Source organism: Heterodontus francisci, chromosome 2 (genome assembly GCF_036365525.1).
Source record: "Heterodontus francisci isolate sHetFra1 chromosome 2, sHetFra1.hap1, whole genome shotgun sequence".
In the NCBI taxonomy this organism is placed as follows: Eukaryota; Metazoa; Chordata; class Chondrichthyes; order Heterodontiformes; family Heterodontidae; genus Heterodontus; species Heterodontus francisci.
The window spans coordinates 27,637,398-27,660,625 of NC_090372.1; the positions used below are offsets into that span (position 1 = coordinate 27,637,398).

At 44.8% G+C, this 23,228-nt stretch overlaps 1 protein-coding gene across 1 annotated transcript in view; it reads left to right on the plus strand.

Annotated features, from left to right (window-relative positions):
• Positions 1–23,228, plus strand: part of ropn1l (rhophilin associated tail protein 1-like) — a 74,712-nt gene that overhangs the window by 6,223 nt on the left and 45,261 nt on the right. The window contains exons 3-5 of the mRNA XM_068056230.1: positions 5,789–5,912; positions 9,220–9,381; positions 22,196–22,371. Coding sequence (XP_067912331.1) covers positions 5,789–5,912; positions 9,220–9,381; positions 22,196–22,371 — 462 coding nt within the window. The remainder of the gene's footprint in view (positions 1–5,788; positions 5,913–9,219; positions 9,382–22,195; positions 22,372–23,228) is intronic.

Below are 23,228 nucleotides of genomic sequence, written 5' to 3' on the forward strand. Positions count from 1 at the left end.
ATTGAATGTGATGCATATTGAATGGAACACAAATTAAATTTTACCCCAAAGTCTTTCCTGGCTGAATCTGGCTACAGAGACAGAGAGGTAGCTGCCTCTCTCTGGCCACTGTTTGAGGCTGAAGCAGACTGTCTGTAACCTTGGTATTCCTACTTGGTCTAGAGCTGAGCTTCTGACTGCATATCCTCTCCATTGCCAAGGCCCCCTACTTCTACTTTCATAACATTACCTATCTCCTTCCTTGCCTCAGCTCATCCATTTCATCCATGCCTTTGTTACCTCGAGACTCAACTATTCCAATGCTCTCCTAACCGTCCTCCCAGCTTGCACCCTCCATAAACTTAAGCTTATCCAATTCTCTGATGCCCATATTCTAACTCTCACCAGGTCCCATTTACCCATCTCCCCTGTGCTCACTTTTTTTTATTCTTTCATAGGATGTGGACGTCGCTGGCTAGGTCAGCATTTATTGCCCACCCCTAATTGCCCTTGTCAAGGTGGTGGTGAGCTGCCTTTTTGAACCGCTGCAGTCCATGTGGGGTAGGTATACCAACAGTGCTGTTAGGAAGGGAGTTCCAAGATTTTGACCCAGCAACAGTGAAGGAATGGTGATATAGTTCCAACCCATGATAGTGTGTGGCTTGGAGGGGAACTTGCAGGTGGTGGTGTTCTCATGCATCTGCTGCCCTTATCTTTGTAGGTGGTATAGGTCGTGGGTTTGGAAGGTGTTGTCTAAGGAGCCTGGGTGCATTGCTGCAGTGCATCTTGTGGATGGTACACACCGCTGCCACTGTGCGTCGGTGGTGGAGCGAATGAAAGTTTGTGGATTGGGTGCCAATCAAGTGGGCTGCTTTGTCCTGGATGGTGTCGAGTTTCTTGAGTGTTGTTGGAGATGCAGTCATCCAGGCAAGTGGAGAGTATTCCATCACACTCCTGACTTGTGCCTTGCAGGTGGTGGACAGGCTTTGGGGAGTCAGGAGACAAGTTACTTGCCACAGAATTCCTAGCCTCTGACCTGCTCTAGTCGCCACAGTATTTATATGGCTGCTCCAGTTCAGTTTCAGGTCAATGGTAACTCACAGGGTGCTGATAGTGGGAGATTAAGCGATTGTAATGAATGTCAGGGGGAGATGGTTAGATTATCTCTTGTTTGAGATAGTAATTGCCTGGCACTTATGTGGCGCGAATGTTACTTGCCACTTATCAGCCCAAGCCTGGATGTTGTCCAGGTCTTGCTGCATTTTTACATGGATTGCGTCAGTATCTGAGGAGTCGCGAATGGTGCTGAACATTGTGCAATCATCAGCAAATATCCCCACTTCTGACCTTATAATTGAAGGCAGGTCATTGCAGCAGTCACAGCTGAAGATGGTTGGGCTTAGGACACTACCCAGAAGAACTCCTGCAGTGATGTCCTGGAGCTGAGATGATTGCCCTCCAACAACCACAACCATCTTCTTTGGTGCGAGGTATGACTCCAACCAGCAGAGAGTTATCCTCCTGATTTTCATTGACTCCAGTTTTGCTAGGGCTCCTTGATGCCATACTCTGTCAAATACTGCCTTGATGTCAAGGGTAGTCACTCTCACCTCCCTTCTTAATTCACCTCTTTTGTCCATGTTTGAACAAAGGCTATAATGAGGTCAGGAGCTGAGTGGCCCTGGTGGAACCCGAACTGAGTATCACTGAGCAGGTTATTGCTAAGCAAGTGCCGCTTGATGGCACTGTTGACGGCACCTTTCATTACTTTGCTGATGATTGAGAGTAGACTGATGGGATGGTAATTGGCCGGGTTGGACTTGTCCTGCTTTTTGTGTTCAGGACATACCTGGGCAATGTTCCACATTGCAGGGTAGATGCCAGTGTTGTAGCTGTACTGGAACAGCTTGGCTAGGGGCACGTCAAGTTCTGGAGCACAGGTCTTCAGTACTGTTGCCAGAATGTTTTCAGGACCCACAGCCTTTGCGGTATCCAGTGCCTTCAGTCGTTTCTTGATATCACATGGAGTGAATCGATTTGGCTGAAGACTGGCATCTAAGATGCTGAGGACTTCAGGAGGAGCCCGAGATGGATCTAGCTAAGAGGAAAAAGGAAGCATACATAAGGTGTAGGCGGCTGATGAAAGACGAAGCTTTGAAAGAATATCGGGAATGTAGGACCAATCTGAAACGAGGAATTAAGAGGGCTAAAAGGGGTCATGAAATATCTTTAGCAAACAGGGTTAAGGAAAATCCCAAAGCCTTTTATTCATATATAAGGAGAAAGAGGGTAACTAGAGAAAGGATTGGCCCACTAAAGGACAAAGGAGGAATGTTATGCTTGGACTCAGAGAAAATGGGTGAGATTCTAAACGAGTACTTTGCATCGGTATTCACCGAGGAGAGGGACATGACGGATGTTGAGGTTAGGAACAGATGTTTGATTACTCTAGGTCAAGTCGGCATAAGGAGGGAGGAAGTGTTGGGTATTCTAAAGGGCATTAAGGTGGACAAGTCCCCAGGTCCGGATGGGATCTATCCCAGGTTACTGAGGGAAGCGAGAGAGGAAATAGCTGGGGCCTTAACAGATATCTTTGCAGCATCCTTAAACACGGGTGAGGTCCCGGAGGACTGGAGAATTGCTAATGTTGTCCCCTTGTTTAAGAAGGGTAGCAGGGATAATCCAGGAAATTATAGACCGGTGAGCCTGACGTCAGTGGTAGGGAAGCTGCTGGAGAAGATACTGAGGGATAGGATCTATTCCCATTTGGAAGAAAATGGGCTCATCAGTGATAGGCAACATGGTTTTGTGCAGGGAAGGTCATGTCTTACCAACTTAATAGAATTCTTTGAGGAAGTGACAAAGTTGATTGATGAGGGAAGGGCTGTCGATGTCATATACATGGACTTCAGTAAGGCGTTTGATAAGGTTCCCCATGGCAGGCTGATGGAGAAAGTGAAGGCGCTTGGGGTCCAAGGTGTACTAGCTAGATGGATAAAGAACTGGCTGGGCAACAGGAGACAGAGAGTAGCAGTAGAGGGGAGTTTCTCAAAATGGAGACGTGTGACCAGTGGTGTTCCACAGGGATCCGTGCTGGGACCACTGTTGTTTGTGATATACATTAATGATTTGGAGGAAAGTATAGGTGGACTGATTAGCAAGTTTGCAGACGACACTAAGATTGGTGGAGTAGCAGATAGTGAAGGGGACTGTCAGAGAATACAGCAGAATATAGATAGATTAGAGAGTTGGGCAGAGAAATGGCAGATGGAATTCAATCAGGGCAAATGCGAGGTGATGCATTTTGGAAGATCCAATTCAAGAGTGAACTATACAGTAAATGGAAAAGTCCTGGGGAAAATTGATGTCCAGAGAGATTTGGGTGTTCAGGTCCACTGTTCCCTGAAGGTGGCAACGCAGGTAAATAGAGTGGTCAAGAAGGCATACGGCATGCTTTCCTTCATCGGACGGGGCATTGAGTACAAGAGTTGGCAGGTCATGTTACAGTTGTATAGGACTTTGGTTCGGCCACATTTGGAATACTGCGTACAGTTCTGGTCGCCACATTATCAAAAGGATGTGGATGCTTTGGAGAGGGTGCAGAGGAAGTTCACCAGGATGTTGCCTGGTATGGAGGGCGCTAGCTATGAAGAGAGGTTGAGTAGATTAGGATTATTTTCATTAGAAAGACGGAGGTTGAGGGGGGACCTGATTGAGGTGTACAAAATCATGAGAGGTATAGACAGGGTGGACAGCAAGAGGCTTTTTCCCAGAGTGGGGGTTTCAATTACTAGAGGACACGAGTTCAAAGTGAAAGGGGAAATGTTTAGGGGGGATATGCGTGGAAAGTTCTTTACGCAGAGGGTGGTGGGCACCTGGAACGCGTTGCCAGCGGAGGTGGTAGACGCGGGCACGATGGAGTCTTTTAAGATGTATCTAGACAGATACATGAATGGGCAGGAAGAAAAGAGATACAGAACCTTAGAAAATAGGCGACATGTTTCGAGAGAGGATCTGGATCAGCGCAGGCTTGGAGGGCCGAAGGGCCTGTTCCTGTGCTGTAATTATCTTTTTGTTCTTTTGTTCTGGCTGAAGATTGTTGCAAATACTTCAGCCTTATATTTTGCACTGATGTGCTGGTCTCCCCCATCATTGAGGATGGGGATATTTGTGGAGCCACCTCCTCTGTTTAGTTGTTTAATTATCCACCACCATTCATGACTGGATGTGGCAGGACTGTAGTGCTTAGATCTGATCCATTCGTTATGGGATCGCTTAGCTCTATTGCATGCTGCTTATGCTGTTTGGCATCCAAGTAGTCCTGGGTTGTAGCTTCACCAGGTTGACACCTCATTTTGAGGTATGCCTAATGCTGCTCCTGGCATACCCTCCTGCACTCTTCATTGAACCACAATGGGTGCCGGTCTGGCAATGCCTTGATTTTAAAATTCTCATTTTGGTTTTCAAATCCCTCCAGTTTTTCCTTCCCTATCTCTATAATCTTCTCCAGCCCTTACACCCTTTGAGATCTCAGTGTTCCTCCAATTTTGACTTCCTGCTCGCCCCCCCCCCCCCCCCCATTTTAATTGCCTCACCATTGGCAGCCATGTCTACAGCTGCCTAGGCTCTAAGCTCTAGAATTTCCTCTCTCTGCCTCTCTACCTCTCTCTCTGCCTTTAGGACTCTCCTTAAAACTTAGCTATTTGGCCAAGCTTTTGGACACCTGTTCTAATCTCTCTTTATGTGGCTCAGTGTCAAATTTTGTTTGATAATGCTCCCGTGAAGCATCTTAAAACATTTTTCTGCATAAAAGGTGCTATATAGGTGCACGTTTTTGTTGTTTGCAATAACTAAATGATTCAGTCAAATTCTGGCCTTCTCTTACAATTGATTGGTTGATTTAATCCCAGGTTGGTTTGGATCTGATGCAATGTCTTTTCTATCAGTTAGAGTTAACAAAACTGCAGATTAGGTACATCTTCACTAGTCCTCAGTTTGCATGGAAGAGCCTTGTTTTGTCTCACTGGAACTGGCTGTTGGGTCCTTCTGAGGTCTAAAGCTGAGCAGTACCTATTTTTTCAGCTGTAGTTTCAAATCGGATTTTTCATGGCACACTCAATTTCCAAGTATCCAATGCTTCAGCTTTGGATAGTTATTTCACAATGGGAGTTCCAAAACCAAATCTGAGCTGGGGGGTATTAGTTCGCATTGTGATGCCATGACCTATGCAAATTCAAACAACAATAACTTGCATTTATCTAGCGCCTTTAATGTAGAAAAACATCCCAAGGTGCTTCTTCATGGAGGGATAATTGGAAAAAAGGATGAGTTATTAGGAGGAATGAGCTGACTTTTAAGGAAGGCCTTGGAGTACTGGCAGATGGGGAGACAAAGATTAATGGAGAGAATTCCAGAGCATGCTGCTTAGGTGGCTGAAGGCATGGCTTCCAATGGTGGGAGAAAGGGAGATGAGAGATCACAATGCAAGCATACAAAAATGTTTGGGTAAGTTTTATAGCCATTAAAAATAGTTTTAACATTGCCCCTTTTCCCCAGGAGGGACAGCCATTGGTGAACCATCTTTGACCTTATTAAGAGCAACATTGACAATAATATGCCCTCCACCTCACCTTTGCTTGGAGAATGACAATGGTAGCTCTATAGAGCGAGGATATAGAAAATGCATAAAGAGTTCTATTAAAAATGCTTCCTTGTCCCAGCATGACAAGCCAATGCTTTCATGGCTATCCCAGTAGATTCCTATGTACCTGCAGCTAATGTGATTTTCTGATCACTGTCATTGATTTAGGTATTTTTCAGCATTGTCTAAAGGTGAAACCCTTCCAGTGAAGGAGCGGTATGAAATGCCAGTAGCAACACAGAAAAATGACACCGGTCTTACACCGGGACTTCTAAAAATCCTACACAATCAGGTATGGTACTGGAAAGTTGAACAATACTCTTCAAGGCTGCTGTTAAAAATCTGAAATACTCTACTTTCATGATTCCATGTTTGCATTTATACTTATTAAATGCTCCTATTTACTGTCTTCTGTTATCTTCTAGAGCCAAATCAACAGAGTTTCTGTGGAATAATAATTACTGTGAGGTTAGATTTAAGTGCTTGCTCTTCTCCAGATATTGCAGGTGGTGTGTAATGATTCCTACTATGGCAGTTGATGCTGAGCTCAGATTAAAATTGGTTTGATGGAGCAAAATAGATGCTCTAGCAGATCACATCTGATGGGAATGAAGCAGGAATGTTCCTGTACCTTTCCCATTTGTGTCCTTCTATCAGTCTTCACCACAGAATCACCTAGTGCCACTCACCCGCCTTCTCCCCGTAACCCTACACATTTTTCCTTTTCATATAACAGTCTAATTCCTTTTTGAATGCTTCAATGGAAAAAGTTTTTCCTCGTAACTTTTTCTTCTTTTACCGATTACATTAAATCTGTGCCCTCTCGTCCTTGATCCTTTCACAAGTGGGAACAGTTTCTCTCTATCTACTCTGTCCAGACCCCTCATGATTTTGAATACCTCTATCAAATCTGCTCTCAGCCTTCTCTTCTCCAAGGCAAACAGTCCCAACTTCTCAAATCTGTCTTCATAACTGATGCCCTGTTTTAGTTACTCCCACAGAGTGTCTCTAATGCACTGGATAGAACCATGGTTATAATTTGGAGGGATGTCTTATGTACAAATGTTCCTTTTGTAGGAGAGTTCTGATCTTCTCCAGCAGTGCAGGGAAGTTCAGCTCTTTGTTTGTTAAGAATCTTCAGTTTGGTTCTCACCCGTGTTTAGGAGGAATTCTGGTTGATTCTTCACCCCAATAAGCATTTTGTCCCCGAGATCACATTTGTAGATAGTAGAAATAGTGAAGATGATCTGGTGAGGCAGAGGCTATGTGATGGAGGGTGAAAGAGGGACAGGGGGTGGCAGCATAGGCACAGGAAATGGAGGCAAATGAGGTTGAGAGTCTTGTGTTGACCACAGATGAAGGAAAATCTCCGCAGAATAATTTGGAAGCCTTTCGGAGCTTGGGAAGTCATAGAGTCGTACAGCATAGAAACAGGCCCTTCGGCCCACCGCGTCCATGCCGACCATAATGCCTATCTATACTAATCCCACCTGCCTGCATTAATTCCATATCCCTCTATGCCTTGCTCATTCAAGTACCTGTCCAGATGCCTCTTAAATGTCACTACTGTTCCTGCCTCCACCACCTCCTCAGGCAGTTCATTCCAGATACCCACTATTCTTTGTGTGAAAAATTTACCCCTTTGATCCTCTTTAAACGTCCTCCCTCTCACCTTAAATCTATGCCCTCTAGTTTTAGTCACCCCTACCATGGGAAACAGACTCTGGCTATCTACCCTATCCATGCCTCTCATAATTTTATATACCTCTATCATGTCCCCTCTCAGCCTCCTTCGCTCCAGGGAAAACAGACCCAGCCTATCCAATCTCTCTTTATAACTCAAGCCCTCCAAACCAGGCAACATCCTTATGAATCTTTTCTGCACCCTCTCTAGCGTAATCACATCTTTTCTGTAGTGCGGCGACCAGAACTGCACATAGTACTCCAAATGCAGCCTAACCAACATTGTGGACAACTGTAACATGACGTCCCAACTCCTGTACTCAATGCCTCGGCTGATGAAGGCAAGCAGGCCATACGCCGCCTTCACCATCCTGTCTACTTGTGTTGCCACTTTCAGGGAACTATGTACTTGTACCCCAGGGTCTCGCTGCTCAACAACACTCCCCAGGGCCCTGCCATTCACTGTATATGTCCTGCCCTGGTTTAACTTCCCAAAATGCATCACTTCACACTTGCCTGCGTTAAATTCCATTTGCCACTCCCTTGCTCTCTTTCCCAGTTGATCGATATCCTGTTGTAACCTTAGACAACCTTCTTCACTGTCCACTATACCACCAATTTTGGTGTCACGTGCAAACTTACTAATCATGCCCCTTACATTCACATCCAAATCATTAATATATATGACAAACAACAAAGGGCCCAGCACCGATCCCTGCGGCACACCACTGGTCACCGGCCTCCAATCTGAAAAACAACCCTCCACTACCACCCTCTGCCTCCTATCACCAAGCTAATTTTGTATCCAATTTGCTAGCTCACCCTGGATCCCATGTGTTAGAACCTTCTGGACCAGCCTACCATGCGGGACCTTGTCAAAGGCCTTGCTAAAGTCCATTTAGACAACTTCCATCGCCCTGCCCTTGTCAATCCTCTTGGTCACCTCCTCGAAAAACTCATTCAAATTCATGAGACATGATTTCCCACGCACAAAGCCATGCTGACTATCCCTAATCAGACCATGTCTTTCCAGATGCATATAAATCCTGTCTCTCAGAATCCCTTCCAATAACTTTCCCACCACTGATGTAAGGCTCACCAGCCTGTAGTTCCCTGGCTTATCCCTGCTGCCCTTCTTAAATAAAGGCACAACATTAGCTATCCTCCAGTCTTCCGGTACCCCACCCGTGGCTAACAATGATACAAAAATCTCTGCCAGGGCCCCAGCAATCTCCTCCCTTGCTTCCCATAGCATCCTAGGATACACCTGGTCAGGCCCTGGGGATTTATCCACCTTCATGCGCTTCAAAACCTCCAACACCTCCTCCTTCGTAATGTTGATATGCTCCAGGATATCGGTGTTCTCTCCCTTGAACTCACTAGCTTCCATGACCTTATCCACGGTAAATGCGGACGAGAAATATTCATTTAAGAACTCACCCATTTCCTGTGGCTCCACACATAGATTGCCACACTGATCCTCTTGGGGACTCAAAATTAAATGGATTTTGGTTTTGTTTCCCAACCCTGAAGTAGGTTCTATCTTCATTGTCAGAATTTCATTTCTAAATGTAGGACTATTGTTGGGTAGTTCTTCTTTAAATGGAGGGTATTTGAACAGATTGCTAGGAAGGATGGTTGAGGCCAAGATATTGAACTTGTTAAAGAAACTAAATGTTATAATGGGATAAGATTAAGTGGGCTGAAGGGCTTTCTTTTTCTGAACCTATCTTGTGATTAATGAGAGCACCTCAAGATTAAAGGAATGTTTCCTCTTTATTTTTTATACCCAGTTGCAGTAGCTGCTTTAGATTGCTATTATATGTAAGTTGACCTTTGATTTATGATTGTCAAAATGTTTAAATGCTGCTATGCTGAAAATCAGTATCTAAAACCGTTGTATTTTTGAACCTTAGCTTTCTCCAAAGAACTTGGTTGAGGAGGCTGAGTTGGTGGAAAAATGGAAAGATCTAGGATTGCCAATCCAACAACTGCAAAATATTCTACAACTGGGTCAATTTGAGGATGAGATTGAGTGGATGAAATTCCTGGCACTTGCTTGCAGTGATTTGGGTGGGGTATGTATAACTTTATAAACTGTTTAAAACTATGCAACTACCACAGACCTTAAATTTACAAAACAGTGAAGTTATAAATAGTCAATGAAACATTCATTAGACATTATAGAGCGTGATATTGTACATTATTAATTTTCTCATTTTCACTGGTAATAGGTTGTACTAATAAGGAAACAAAACAGTGCAGAGCTCCAATACTCAGAATGAATTGAAGTAATAAATGCGCTGTTTGTAAAGAGCATATTAAGTCATTAAGTATAGAAGTCATCTGTGGGGTTTCTCTGAAAAAGATTGCCAATTTAGCGTCAGTCAATACCAAATTATAGGCACCAAGGACTGGGTTGAAATGACTAACATTCATTACATTATGGACCTTGACAGCCATCAAGAAGAGAATTTCAGAACAGGTCTTAAGTTCTGGCCCAGAGGCCAAGCTAAGTATTGTAGTCACCCCTCAGTCAATAGCTTCTTGCATTTATGTAGAGCCTTTTAATGTAGAAAAAATATCTCGACACTTTATGCAAATCGAAGAAAAGAAATAAAAGGAATAAAACAGCTGCTGCCAAATCATGGGGGCTGGATTTTGAAGCCTCCTCCCCAGCGGAAACTGGCATGAAAAAAGTTCCCACTCTGTTCCCACTATCACTGTGGCTGTCTATCTTGCCGGGGTCCTGAGTGGCAGCCCATGCAACCACCTGAAGAGGTTATCACACAGCAGATTAAGATATTTAAATCAGAGTCATCAAATGATATCAATAGGACATTGTTGCCTATTTGGGCTGAGACCACCAAAGGCTCTGCCGCCAATGGTGGGACAAAGGGACGGGGGTGAATATAAAAACTGGAGAAGGCAACAGAGATGAGCGAGGTCACAGAGGAGGTTGTAGATAAGGATAGAGTTTTTAAATTTAATGCTTTGGAGGACTGGACACAAAGTCAGTGAGGACAGGAGAGATGGGCAATCGTTGCAGGACAGGATAAAGGTAGCTGAATTTTGAACAACTTGGAGCTTATGGAGAGTGAAGATGGGAGTCCAGTCAGGAGGACATTGGAGAAATTGAGTCCGGAAGTGATAAAAGCATAGATAAGGGTTTTAGTGGCAGAGGGCCTGAAGTAGGAATAGAAGCTGGCAATATTGTGCTGGTGGAAGTGAGCAGTCTTCATGATAGGGTTGTGGGGTTTGAAGCTGAACTCTTGATTGAACAGAATACCAAGATTTTTTTGATTCATCTTGTTCGAGTGGCCAGGGAAAGGCATGGTCTTGGTGGCAAGCAACCAACAATGTATGGCAGCATCAAAAATGAAAGCTCCAGTCTTCACACGGTTCAGTTGGAGAAACTTTTTGACTCATCCATGACTGTTAGACAAGGAGCGTGACAGCACAGAGGTGGGCCTAGGGTTGATGGAAGTGGTGATGGAATAGAGCTGGGTTACCAGTATTCATATGGAAGATGATCCCATGCCTGCAGATGACACTACCAAGGGACAGCTGGTAGATTGATCAGTGGCAGACTTCAAAGATGATGATGTGGGTGCAAGAAGAGAAATCATTGCTGGACATATGCTGGCTGCCTTTGTGCAGGTGGAGGTGCTTCAACAGGAGGGTGGTTCCACAGAGTTAGATAATAGAGGAGAGAAATGAATTGGGGATGGTGTGATCAACCACAAGAAATGCTACAAAAAGAGCAAGGTGGGATAATTCACTGTAGCCACAGTCACAGAGAATGTCATGGTTGATGGAATGAAGGGTGATATTTAAATACAAGTTTGTTTGTTCCTTCCTCATTGTAAGTTATAAGAATTTAATGGGAAGTTGAACAATATTTTTTCATTATTGTTTCAAGTGTACCTTAGATATTCTAACAGGTACAGCAGTTGTTTTCATCCCTGGAAGCAGTCTAACAGTCTTCTAGGCAAGAGCATGCCCATGCTGCCCCATTATATGATAGGGGGATGAGTTTTTGGGGCCCTTTGAAGTCTCGAGCGGAGGCGGGAAGGCTCTGAAAATACTGCCGCCAGGTGGCATGCCAGTTACAGGATGCCATTCCCGGTGCTGGGTGGCGAGTCAGTTACAGGATGCTGTTCCTGGCGCTGGCAATGATAACCAGAGCGGGGGCAGGGCGGGACAAGAATCCTGCTGTCCTCCCAATTGAGGCCAATTAAATTACTTAAAAAGCTCGTTAAGAGCTTGTTGGAGGGGGAGGGTGGAATATTTAAAGGGCCTCACGGGTTTCAGAAGCTCAGTTTCTGATCAGCTGAAGGAAGGCGGTACAGAGTGAGGAGCCAGTCAATGCTGCCCTCGGGCATCACTCTGGCCCCGTAAGTGGTCAGCAGGGCAAAGGGCGACTCGGAATTTGGTAAGGAGGAGGCCTTGGTGCTGCGCAGGTGGTGAGGAGAGTGGACATTCTGCACTCGGGCATTGAACAAGGTTGTCAACCCCTTGGCAACATGGGGTAGTAAAGCAGGGGGAAAGGCTGCAAAGGACAATTGGCCGGCCACCTGCCCAGAAGGAAGGCTCCAGCTGGCAATCGGTGTACAACTGGCAGACTTTGGACCCCAGCGGCGATGAGGGGCAACACCCTCCGCAGAAAAGGTGGAACCCCAGGCATCAGGAAGGCACAGGAGAGGAAAGAGGGGCAGGAAGGCTAGGAGGCCATACCCTCATCACGGGATCTACCGCCAATGACAGACCTACTGGAAATGACTGAGACCCAGTGCCACAGGAGACTGCGCCTCTCCAGGCAGATGATCAGAGATCTATGCCCTTGTCGCCTAAGACCTTGCACCTCGCAACACTGGTTGCCATATCATGCCAGTAGCTGTCAAAATCACTGTGGCCTTGAACTTCTTTGCTTCTGGCCCCTTCCAAGGACCAGCTGCGGACCTTAGTGGCATCTTCAGAACGGCTGCACACCACTGCATCTCGCTGGTCGCTAATGCCCTCATTGCTAGAGATGGAAAATATATTAATTTCATGACAGACATGGCCTTGCAGGGCATTGGGTTTTGCCTCCATCGCTGGATTCCCCCAGCTGCAGGGCATCATCAATTGTACTCATGTGGCCATCAAGGCATCCAGTGACCGGTGACTCAGATCCATTAGGAGGGAGGGGTTCCGCTCCCTCCATCTGTATGCTCGCTTTCCTGGCAGTTGACTCCTTCATCCTCCGCCAGTCCAAGCTGCCTCCGATCTTCACTCCAATGCCCAAAATGTGTGGATGAATCCTAGAGGATAAGGGAAATCCCTTGAAGAGGTGGTTACTAACTTCTCTATGGAAGCCTAGATAGAGCCGCAGAGGCAATACAACCAATGTCATCTGCACAGCAGGACAACCATTGAGCAAGCCATCGGGCTTCTGAAGATGCAATTTTAGTGCCTGGACCAGTCAGGTGGCGCCTTGCAATACCCTCCTGCAAGGGTCTCGGTCATTGTGATAGTCTGCTGTGGCCTCTAGAGAGTTGTGGACCTTGAGGACAATGAGGCCCTGGAAGGAGACAGCTGATCGTGGGAGGAGCAGGAGGTGAGAGAGGAGGAGGCAGAGGAGATGACGTTAAACAGAGAGATGCCCCTGCTGTACAATGATTAGATTAGAGATACAGCACTGAAACAGGCCCTTCGGCCCACCGAGTCTGTGCCGAACATCAACCACCCATTTATACTAATCCTACACTAATCCCATATTCCTACCAAACATCCCCACCTGTCCCTATATTTCCCTACCACCTACCTATACTAGTGACAATTTATAATGGCCAATTTACCTACCAACCTGCAAGTCTTTTGGCTTGTGGGAGGAAACCGGAGCACCCGGAGAAAACCCACGCAGACACAGGGAGAACTTGCAAACTCCACACAGGCAGTACCCAGAATCGAACCCGGGTCCCTGGAGCTGTGAGGCTGCAGTGCTAACCACTGCGCCACTGTGCCGCCCTTTTTTTAAATATTGGATGATTTTGCTGAAAATTGTGCTCCACATGACACTAACAGCAGGTTAATGTAAATCATGCACAAACCACTCATTGGGGGAAACCAGGACTTGGAGCTATCACTACAAGATTAGATTAGATTAGAGATACAGCACTGAAACAGGCCCTTCGGCCCACCGAGTCTGTGCCGAACATCAACCACCCATTTATACTAATCCTACACTAATCCCATATTCCTACCAAACATCCCCACCTGTCCCTATATTTCCCTACCACCTACCTATACTAGTGACAATTTATAATGGCCAATTTACCTACCAACCTGCAAGTCTTTTGGCTTGTGGGAGGAAACCGGAGCACCCGGAGAAAACCCACGCAGACACAGGGAGAACTTGCAAACTCCACACAGGCAGTACCCAGAATCGAACCCGGGTCCCTGGAGCTGTGAGGCTGCAGTGCTAACCACTGCGCCACTGTGCCGCCTCCTGCCACACTCCGGGAAGAGCACCTCCCTCCTGTTCCTCACGGCCTCCTGTATTAGATCCAGGTCAGCATTCTTGAAGCAAGGGGCAGCCCTGCCCTGGGTGCCAGGCCTCTGGCTGCCCTGTGACATCTCGCTTCCCTCTGGTGCAGTGGAAGGCTTTGGCACAAACCATGGATCTCTCTCTCTCTGGACAACCAGCAGCCTCAGTGCTTGCTGCTATGAGGTGTCTAAATCAGTGCCACACTTCATCTGACCTGCCTCCGTTACTGCCCCCATTGGCTCTAATTGGACAGGAAACCCATCTCCAGATCAATTCACAGCTTCCCCGTGTGAAAATCTTAACATTAATCAAATTCCCCCTGGTTTTCTGACCCGAAAACGAACTCCGCTCCTTTTTCCTGCCTCCTTGGCAAAAATTCGGCCCACGGTAGGAACATTTAGACTCCCCGTGATCTGAACTGGATATCGTGTCTTTCTTGTGTGCATTCACATTCTCCAATCTTTTTGAAAGCAGACTAAGAAACTCATAGTGAGATGAAGCCAGATATAAATCATTAAATTACTTTGTCACACGCAGACATCAAATGTAATTAAATCGCAAACTGATTCAACTAACCATAGAACTGTCCCCTGGAGAGCAAGAAAAATAATTGAAATATGCTACATTATCCCTATTAGTGGGCTTGCTTAACTTCTCCTGGTCTGCTTTTCAATTCTGACTGGTTCTGGGCTTGAGATCAACAAGTTTCCTGTCACCAGGCCAGGATTCCCCCCTCCAGAACTATCTGGGTGGAGATTATCCTGTGTCTCTGTCCTCTTTGCTCTGTGTACCCAACTATTGGGAGAGTTGATCCTGCGACATCTTGCCTATCCAGTGAGTTGCCAGTAGGTCTGTCAATAAAAGCAGCTACTCTCCTCGTGGGATGCAGGTTTCATAAAATAAAATACTTGCTGTTCTCAATATGAATAAAGGGAACTAGCTTACTAAGTCGAGGATGAGAAAATTGAAAGGAAGAGCTTTTTAGCATCTTTCACAACCTCAGCCAAATCACTTCACAGCCAATGAATTAGTTTTGAAATGTAGTCATCAATGTTATATTCCAGTTAGAAGATTGTGCTACACGATTCAAGGTTTGAACACCAGATGGAGCTGTCAGACATTTGCTATTTGTATGTTTACTGCTTCAAAGCCAAAATAAGGTGAAACAAGATGCAAATTATAAAGTACTTTTGAAAAAAGGTTATCTTGGCTCATTGATACAGCTGTTGGTTATGTACTATAGTTCCCCAAATGATCCTAATGAGATTAACGCTGTCTTGTACGATCTTTCCAGGACATTTGCCAGTTTTGAGTATCTTATCAGATGAGCAAGTTGTATGCCCAGCAGGAATTAGAATTTTAATATACACAACCATAATGCCGTGTGTGTTGGGGGAAGGGGGGGTGGGGGTGGTGAAGGAAAGGAGGGGTTGAAGTCTTGTTCACTTGGTTAGAGGGTGGGGTGGTGTGGGAAGAGACTTTGTGCATGGGGGCTCATGGTTCATTCATTAGATTTAGCTTTGGATTTCCTAAGCTAAAAATTCTCTCTTGATTCAGTACAATGGAATTCTCCACATCCACTCTGCAATTCTCATTATTTTTTTATTATCTCCATTTTTGTGGGAAAATACACATTCTATTCCCAGAGTTACTCTTTTATCAGTCATTGTTTTAAGACCCAATTTCGACCATTGCCTGGGTCTTATGTTCAAAATTCTGTTAAATAGAACACTTTTTATATGATATAGAACTTTCTTGTTTGCTACTTTAGCACAAACATACATTTCATAGATGGGAGGTTGCCAACCAACATTGTCTTACATTTCTCTACTTTCTGCAATTTACCATTCAGCAGTTTGACATTTCCACACCATGGGAAGAACATTTGCCCCGATATAGCAGGGAGTATGGAGGCAAGCGGGTGGGAAAATTCATAGTGCCAGTTTGCTGGCACCATCCTGTCCCCGGGCCATTTTCGTGGTGGGATCGAGGTCAGAAGGGTTACCTGCCCTCAAGTGGCAGGTAGCCAATTGAGGTGAGTAAATGACCCATTAAGGCCAATTGTCAGAGGTCGACTGGAACTTTCCCAAGGCATCAGGAACTGGCAAGCTGCAGGCTGCCTTGAAGTGGCCTCCTGGAGGCAGACCGGGGTGGTGGGGGGACTGGTGGTGGGAGGGAGGGCAGCACTCCAGGCAGGCTTTGAGGAGCCTCCCCCTCCCCCTGCCTGCGTGGCCGGAACAGTGGCTGCACGCTGCCCTGGAGAGGGGTTTTCCCTCTCAATGGTGACCCAGTTGCTGAGAGGGTGCCTCAAGATGGAGGCGTCCTTCTCTCTCAGCTGAAATGTCAAGCAGCTTAATTGGACAGCGAGCCCACCCTCTGGCCAATTCAGGGAAAATCACTGCCAGTGACTCTTTCCCACACAGTGCGGGTTTAGGACCCCCAGTTGACCCTGACGTCAGGGTCCTGACCCAAAATACAAAATCCTGCCTCATATATCTTATTTACAATGAAGCCATCAATAAATATCATAAACATCAAGGGGGAGCCTGAAAACAGTCCTGAGTGAGTCTACCAGTCACAGCTGTCAAACACCACCACCGAAATTATCTCCTCTTACCTATTCATCCAATTAGTAATCTAATTTACAGCTTCTTGGAGCCTCTGTTCCAAAATAGGAACAAGTGGGACTTGAAAAAAATCTGCTGGTGTCAGGACTTTACTGGGAATTTGCTTGTGTCATATTTGCACATAAGCAGATCCTTATTTTAGCACATTATTTTTCAAACAATGAGTTGTACATTATATTAAGGTTTTCCATTAAGTTCCCACCATTTACACCACCTATGCTTATCATGGACAGCCGTCTATATCAGGCAAATGCCGTTAACCTTTTGTCATCGCCATAGGAGTCAATTACAAAGGCGCTGCTTGTCACGTCTAGCATATGTCGATTTCAGGCAAAACGGGTCTTCAAGCAGTTTCAGTCAGCTGTTCACACCTGGTTAAAGTGCGATTACTTTAGTGATGAGAGTCTGGATGTAACTGCTAACAACTAGGAGAGACATTTACTAAGTGGAGATTCTTAAAAACTATGTTGGTTACCGGCCACTGTGTATGGCGGGCCAGTCACATTATCACCAGTGCTGCCAATATTAACGGTGTGGGCTGTAATTGAGAAACAAATATTTTAAGGCATTTTACTTTCTACCCTCACCTGAGTCTTCTCATGCCATGAACAACCATTCTTTGCCCAAATGGGTAAACAGGTGGCATCTCCAGGGTCTTTACCTGGACAATGACTGCACCAGAATTTTCCCTTTTTGTCAGCCATGACTCAGTAGTAGTACTCTTGCCTCTGAGTCAGATCCTACTCCAGAGACTTAAACACAATCTAGGTTGACACTTCAGTGCTGTACTGAGGGAGTGCTGCACTGTCAGAGGTGCTGTCTCTTGGATGACGTATTAAACTGAAGCACCATCTGTTCTCTGTGTGGACATAAAAGATTCCCAAGAAGAACAGGGGAATTCTCTCCAGTGTCCTGATTAATATTTATTGCTCAACCAACACCAATAAAACAGATTAATGGGTCATTATTACATTACTGTTTGTGGGAGCTTGCTGTATGCAAATTGACTGCCATGTTTCTTGCGTTATAACAGTGACTACACTTCAAAAATATTTTATGGGCTCTAAAGCACTTTAGGAAATCCAGAGGTCATGAAAGGCACTAAATAGATGAAGTTATTCTTTACTCTCTGTGGGAAAAGAATAACGCTCTGCTTTGCACCTCCCACAGTGCCAACAGCAGTGCCAATTTCTGCCATGTGTGCAATTATTCTCAAACTCTCACGCCGCATTGTGGAGTGCCACTGTGTGCATTCCCCTTTGTTACCCTTTATTTCCAATGAGAGCAAACAATGGAACTTTAATTTATTAATTTTTACGATATAGATGTCCCTGGCAAGGCTGGCATTTATTGCTCATTCCAAGTTGCCCTTGAAAAGATGGTGATGGGCCATCTTTCTGAACCATTCCCATGGTGAAGATACTCCTACAAATGCTGTTAGATAGTGACTTCCGGGATTTTAACTTAGTGATGATTGGCGATTATTTATTTTGTGAGGGTGGAATTCACTCTAATTTCTCCTGACTCTCTCTGACCATGTTGTGCTATATATGTCAACTAGTCTCACTCCCAGCCTTATCCATTGATGCTTGAGTCCGCCACAAGTAGGGGTGATTCTCCCTCCAGTTTTCCTACTTCACAGCAATGTCGCTGAAATAGGGATGCTGGGTGGAGATATTAAAGCCTCCTGTGGGCACTGGTGTGGTACAATGTGTTGGTTCTCCAATGTACTGTGCCACAGTGCTGTAACTTCTGCTATTTAAAACAATGTGAAGTTTCCTAAACTCCATGGGGACGAGAGTGATTTTGTCATAGGTTGAGCGGAAATACTGTTTACCTGTATAACTGGGATTAGGGTAAGGTAGCGGGAGAACCTCTGGAAAAATTCACGCCCCAACACCCATATCCTTATCAATCTGCAATTGTAAAGCCGAATTTAACAGCAACAACAATTTAAGATTATAAATGACTTACTTGTTTTCTCCTCAGGGTTGACTCTTTGCTATGGTATAATTGCCTCTCCCCGGCCCCAGCATTTATGTGTTATCTTTGACAATTGAGTATCAGCAGCCTTTTCACCAACAGCAGATATCACAATCGAATCCCAATCTTATCTCACCTAATGTCTACACATACACATCCAGCTGAGGTTGCTAGATAGCAATTCTTTTCTTTCCCCCTTTTTTTCCTAACCCAAAGACACTGAGGCCAATTATTTTGCCTCTGCTCCCATCACAGCAAAGATCACCTAGCAGAGTAGAGATTGCTCGAAGCTGAGCCATGGGGAAAGGCCCTGTTGCGAGAGACGCAGAGTTAACGTTTCAGGTCAGTGATCCTTCATCAGAACTGGCAAATATTAGAAATGTAATAAGTTTTAAGCAAATAAAGCAGGGGTGGGGCAACAGATAACAAAAGAGAAGGTGTTGATAGGGCAAGGTCACAGAGAATAACTGACCAAAAGGTCATGGAGCAAAGGCAAAAAGTATGTTAATGGTGTGGTGAAAGACAAAGCGTTAGTGCAGAGAGGGTGTTAATTGACAGAAAAATGAACAGCCCTGGCCCAAAGCACAAACATGAAAAAAGCAGTACGTAGACACAGTAGAAACAAACTAAAATTGGTCAGTTATTCTCTGTGACCTTGTCCTATCAACACCTCTTTTGGTTATCTCTTGCCCCACCCCCGCTTTATTTGCTTAATACCTATTACATTTCTAATATTTGCCAGTTCTGATGAAGGGTCACTGACCTGAAACGTTAACTCTGCTGCTCTGTCTACTGATGCTGCCAGACCTGCTGATTATTTCCAGCATTTCTTGTTTTTATTTCAGATTTCCAGCATCTGCAGTATTTTGATTTTATGTTAAGGTTAAGTGGAAATTTGATAATGTTATGCAGGGTTTTGACAGAGTAACTAAGAAATGTTTTCAGTGGCAAAAGGGTCAGTAACGGAGAACACAGATTTAAGGTAATTGGCGACATGAGAAAACATTATTTATGCAGCAAATTATGATCTGGGATACACCTCCTGAAAGGGTAGTGGAAGCAGCTTTAATAGCAACCTTCAAAAAGCAGTTGGATAAATACTTGAAGGGAAAACATTTGCAGGGCTATGGGGAAAGAACAAGTGGTGTGGGGCTAGTTGGATAGCTTTTGCAAAGAGTCGGCACAGGTGCAATGGGCCAAATGGCCTCCTTTTGTGCTGCATGACCCTGTGTTTCTCGCCACAGGGCAGGCTCATTCACTTGATAACTAGCTACAAACTTACAATAACATGTACGTCATCACAGAATCGGGAGGGACAAAGCACTGGCATCTCCATTTAAATTTTTGGCTTAATCTACTCGACACTAAAGGGTCACATAATTAAAACAATGTACGGCATGGAACTTCCAGAATAGCAGGGCATGGGTACTAGACATTTTGGAACTTGTTCAATTCAATAAGAAATTGGTGTCTCTTTTTTTTATTCTTCTGTCTCCATTTTCATGGGGTGGAATCAGCTGATAGTTCATTCTTTTAAGAAGTTTGCACAGTTGTCCTCAAGTGACTCTCTCCCCATTTGGTTCTCCCGAGTCTGGCTACATTGTTCTCATTCTGGCTCTGTCGTCAGTCCTCAACCAAGGGGAGACTAGAATGTACAATAAAAACTTGGGTCAGACTGGCAACATTGCACAACATTTCTAAAAGGGGCAGTGTCCCAGGTGAACATTCTTTGGAAGATAACTAATAATTCTATTGGTACATGGAGGTAAAATAGTTGATCTTTCCTATTCTTTGTGGTTCAAGCATTTTCTCCAATAGGGTACAAAGAACAAAGAACAGCACAGGAACAGGCCATTCGGCCCTCCAAGCCTGCGCCGATCTTGATGCCTGCCTAAACTAAAACCTTCTGCACTTCCGGGGCCCATATCCCTCTATTCCCTTCCTATTCATATATTTGTCAAGATGTCTCTTAAACGTTGCTATCGTATCTGCTTCCACCACCTCCCCTGGCAGCAAGTTCCAGGCACTCACCACCCTCTGTGTAAAAAACTTGCCTCGCACATCCCCTCTAAACTTTGCCCCTCGCACCTTAAACCTATGTCCCCTAGTCACTGACTCTTCCACCCTGGGAAAAAGCTTCTGACTATCCACTCTGTCCATGCCGCTCATAACTCTGTAAACCTCTATCATGTCGCCCCTCCACCTCCGTCGTTCCAGTGAAAACAATCCGAGTTTTTCCAACCTCTCCTCATAGCTAATGCCCTCCAGACCAGGCAACATCCTGGTAAACCTCCTCTGTACCCTCTCCAAAGCCTCCACGTCCTTCTGGTAGTGTGACGACCAGAATTGCACGCAATATTCTAAGTGTGGAAGTGTGGCCTAACTTAGCTGTACATGTTGTACAGCTGCAACATGACTTGCCAATTTTTATACTCTATGCCCTGACCGATGAAGGCAAGCATGCCGTATGCCTTCTTGACTACCTTATCCACCTGCGTTGCCACTTTCAGTGACCTGTGGACCTGTACACCCAGATCTCTCTGCCTGTCAGGACTCCTAAGGGTTCTGCCATTTACTGTATACCTCCCACCTGCATTAGACCTTCCAAAATGCATTACCTCACATTTGTCCAGATCATGTGATTGACAATGGCTATGGTTATGGCAGGGTTGCAGTGCTCACTGGCAAGGCACTGTGCTTTGGAAAACTGGGACCTTTGCTCTTTGTAGTATATATAAATGATTTGGAGGAAAATGTAGCTGGTCCGATTAGTAAGTTTGCGGACAACACAAAGGTTGGTGGAGTTGCGGATAATGATGAGGATTGTCAGAGGATACAGCAGGATATAGATCAGTTGGAGACTTGGGCGGAGAAATGGCAGATGGAGTTTAGATTTTTAGATTTAGATTTAGAGATACAGCACTGAAACAGGCCCTTCGGCCCACCGAGTCTGTGCCGACCATTAACCACCTATTTATACTAATCCTACACTAATCCCATATTTCTACCACATCCTCACCTGTCCCTATATTCCCCTACCACCTACCTATACTAGGGGCAATTTATAATGGCCAATTTACCTATCAACCTGCAAGTCTTTTGGCTGTGGGAGGAAACCGGAGCACCCGGAGGAAACCCACGCAGACACAGGGAGAACTTGCAAATTCCTGCCTGTGTGGAGTTTAAATGGGTGGTTAATGGTCGGCACAGACTTGGTGGGCCGAAGGGCCTGTTTCAGTGCTGTATCTCTAAATCTAAATCTAAAAATCTAAACTCCATCTGCCATTTCTCCGCCCAAGTCTCCAACCGATCTATATCCTGCTGTATCCTCTGACAATCCTCATCATTATCCGCAACTCTACCAACCTTTGTGTCGTCCGCAAACTTACTAATCAGACCAGCTACATTTTCCTCCAAATCATTTATATATACTACAAAGAGCAAAGGTCCCAGTTTTCCAAAGCACAGTGCCTTGCCAGTGAGCATTGCAACTCTGCCATAACCATAGCCATTGTCAATCACATGATTTGTAAAGCTAATTCTTCCAAATTTAAACTAAGGATTTTTAAGATGATTGCTAAAAATGTTCCAATTATTCTTGCCCCCATGCTGAGAATACATCCTCTTCCTTGATTTTAGGTTGCAGGAGGAAATCTCAAAAAACAGTGAGGTTATGACAACAAAAAGTCACATGTCTGTTAAATGTAAAATCATATATATAGCAGATAAGACTATTTTCATTTCTTTTTGAAGACTCTCTTCAGTGCCCTGAAATATGCCTGTGAAATCCTAACGACTGACCCAACGGGAGGTGCTGCCCACATCCAATTTGAAACTTTCAAGTATCTGTACACCTACCTGGCAATGATGGACACAGAAATTCTGGAGTCTGACATTGAAGCTACGCTTCTATCTTTACAGGAAGATGTGTGAGTATAAATGCAGTCCAGCCCGACAACTACAGCATGCCAAGGATTTCTGACTTTAGTTATGTGTTGATGAAGAAAAGTGTGGAATTGACACTCATGTTGAATAGTAATCTGAAAGGATGCAGACAGAATAATAGTTGCAAGGCTAGTAAGTACATTGAGGGACATTCATGATATGAACATCAGCAGAACCCTGTGATCACTTATTGCCTTTCTCCAATTGCCTTTTATTCTTCATAACTAATGGTTACAGCACAGATGGAGGCCTTTCAGCCTGTCATGTCAATGCTGGTTCTCTGAAAGAGCAACTCAGCTAGTCTTGCTCCCCCACCCTATCCTCATATATTGTGTTATTAGGTTCTCAACACAAATGCACCAAGCACTAGGAGAGTGACCGGTAAATTGAATGAAGGGTTCTTTATTACAGAATGACAGAATTATAAGAGAACTGTTTGATACACATGTTACCTGCTGACTAATACTGCTCCAGATGTTGCATGTTAGTTTGCATCACTTCCTGGGATGATGTATACTAAACTATTTACATATTCAGCACTATGTTAACTAGTATTCAAGCAGTTAAGACAATATCACAACACTGTAGCTCTACAAGTTTTATTTCTTCAGGTGCTTTTGAAAGTTACGATTGAATCTGCCTCCACCACACTCTCAGGCAGTGCATTTCAGATCCTAACCATACTCTGTATATAAAAAAAGTTTTTCCTCGTATCGTTGTTGGTTCGTTTGCAAATCACCTTAAATCAGTGTCCTCTGGTTCCCCACTCTTCCGCCAATGGGAACAGTTTTCTCTCTACTCTACCTAGAACCCTCATGATTTTGGACACCTGTATCAAATT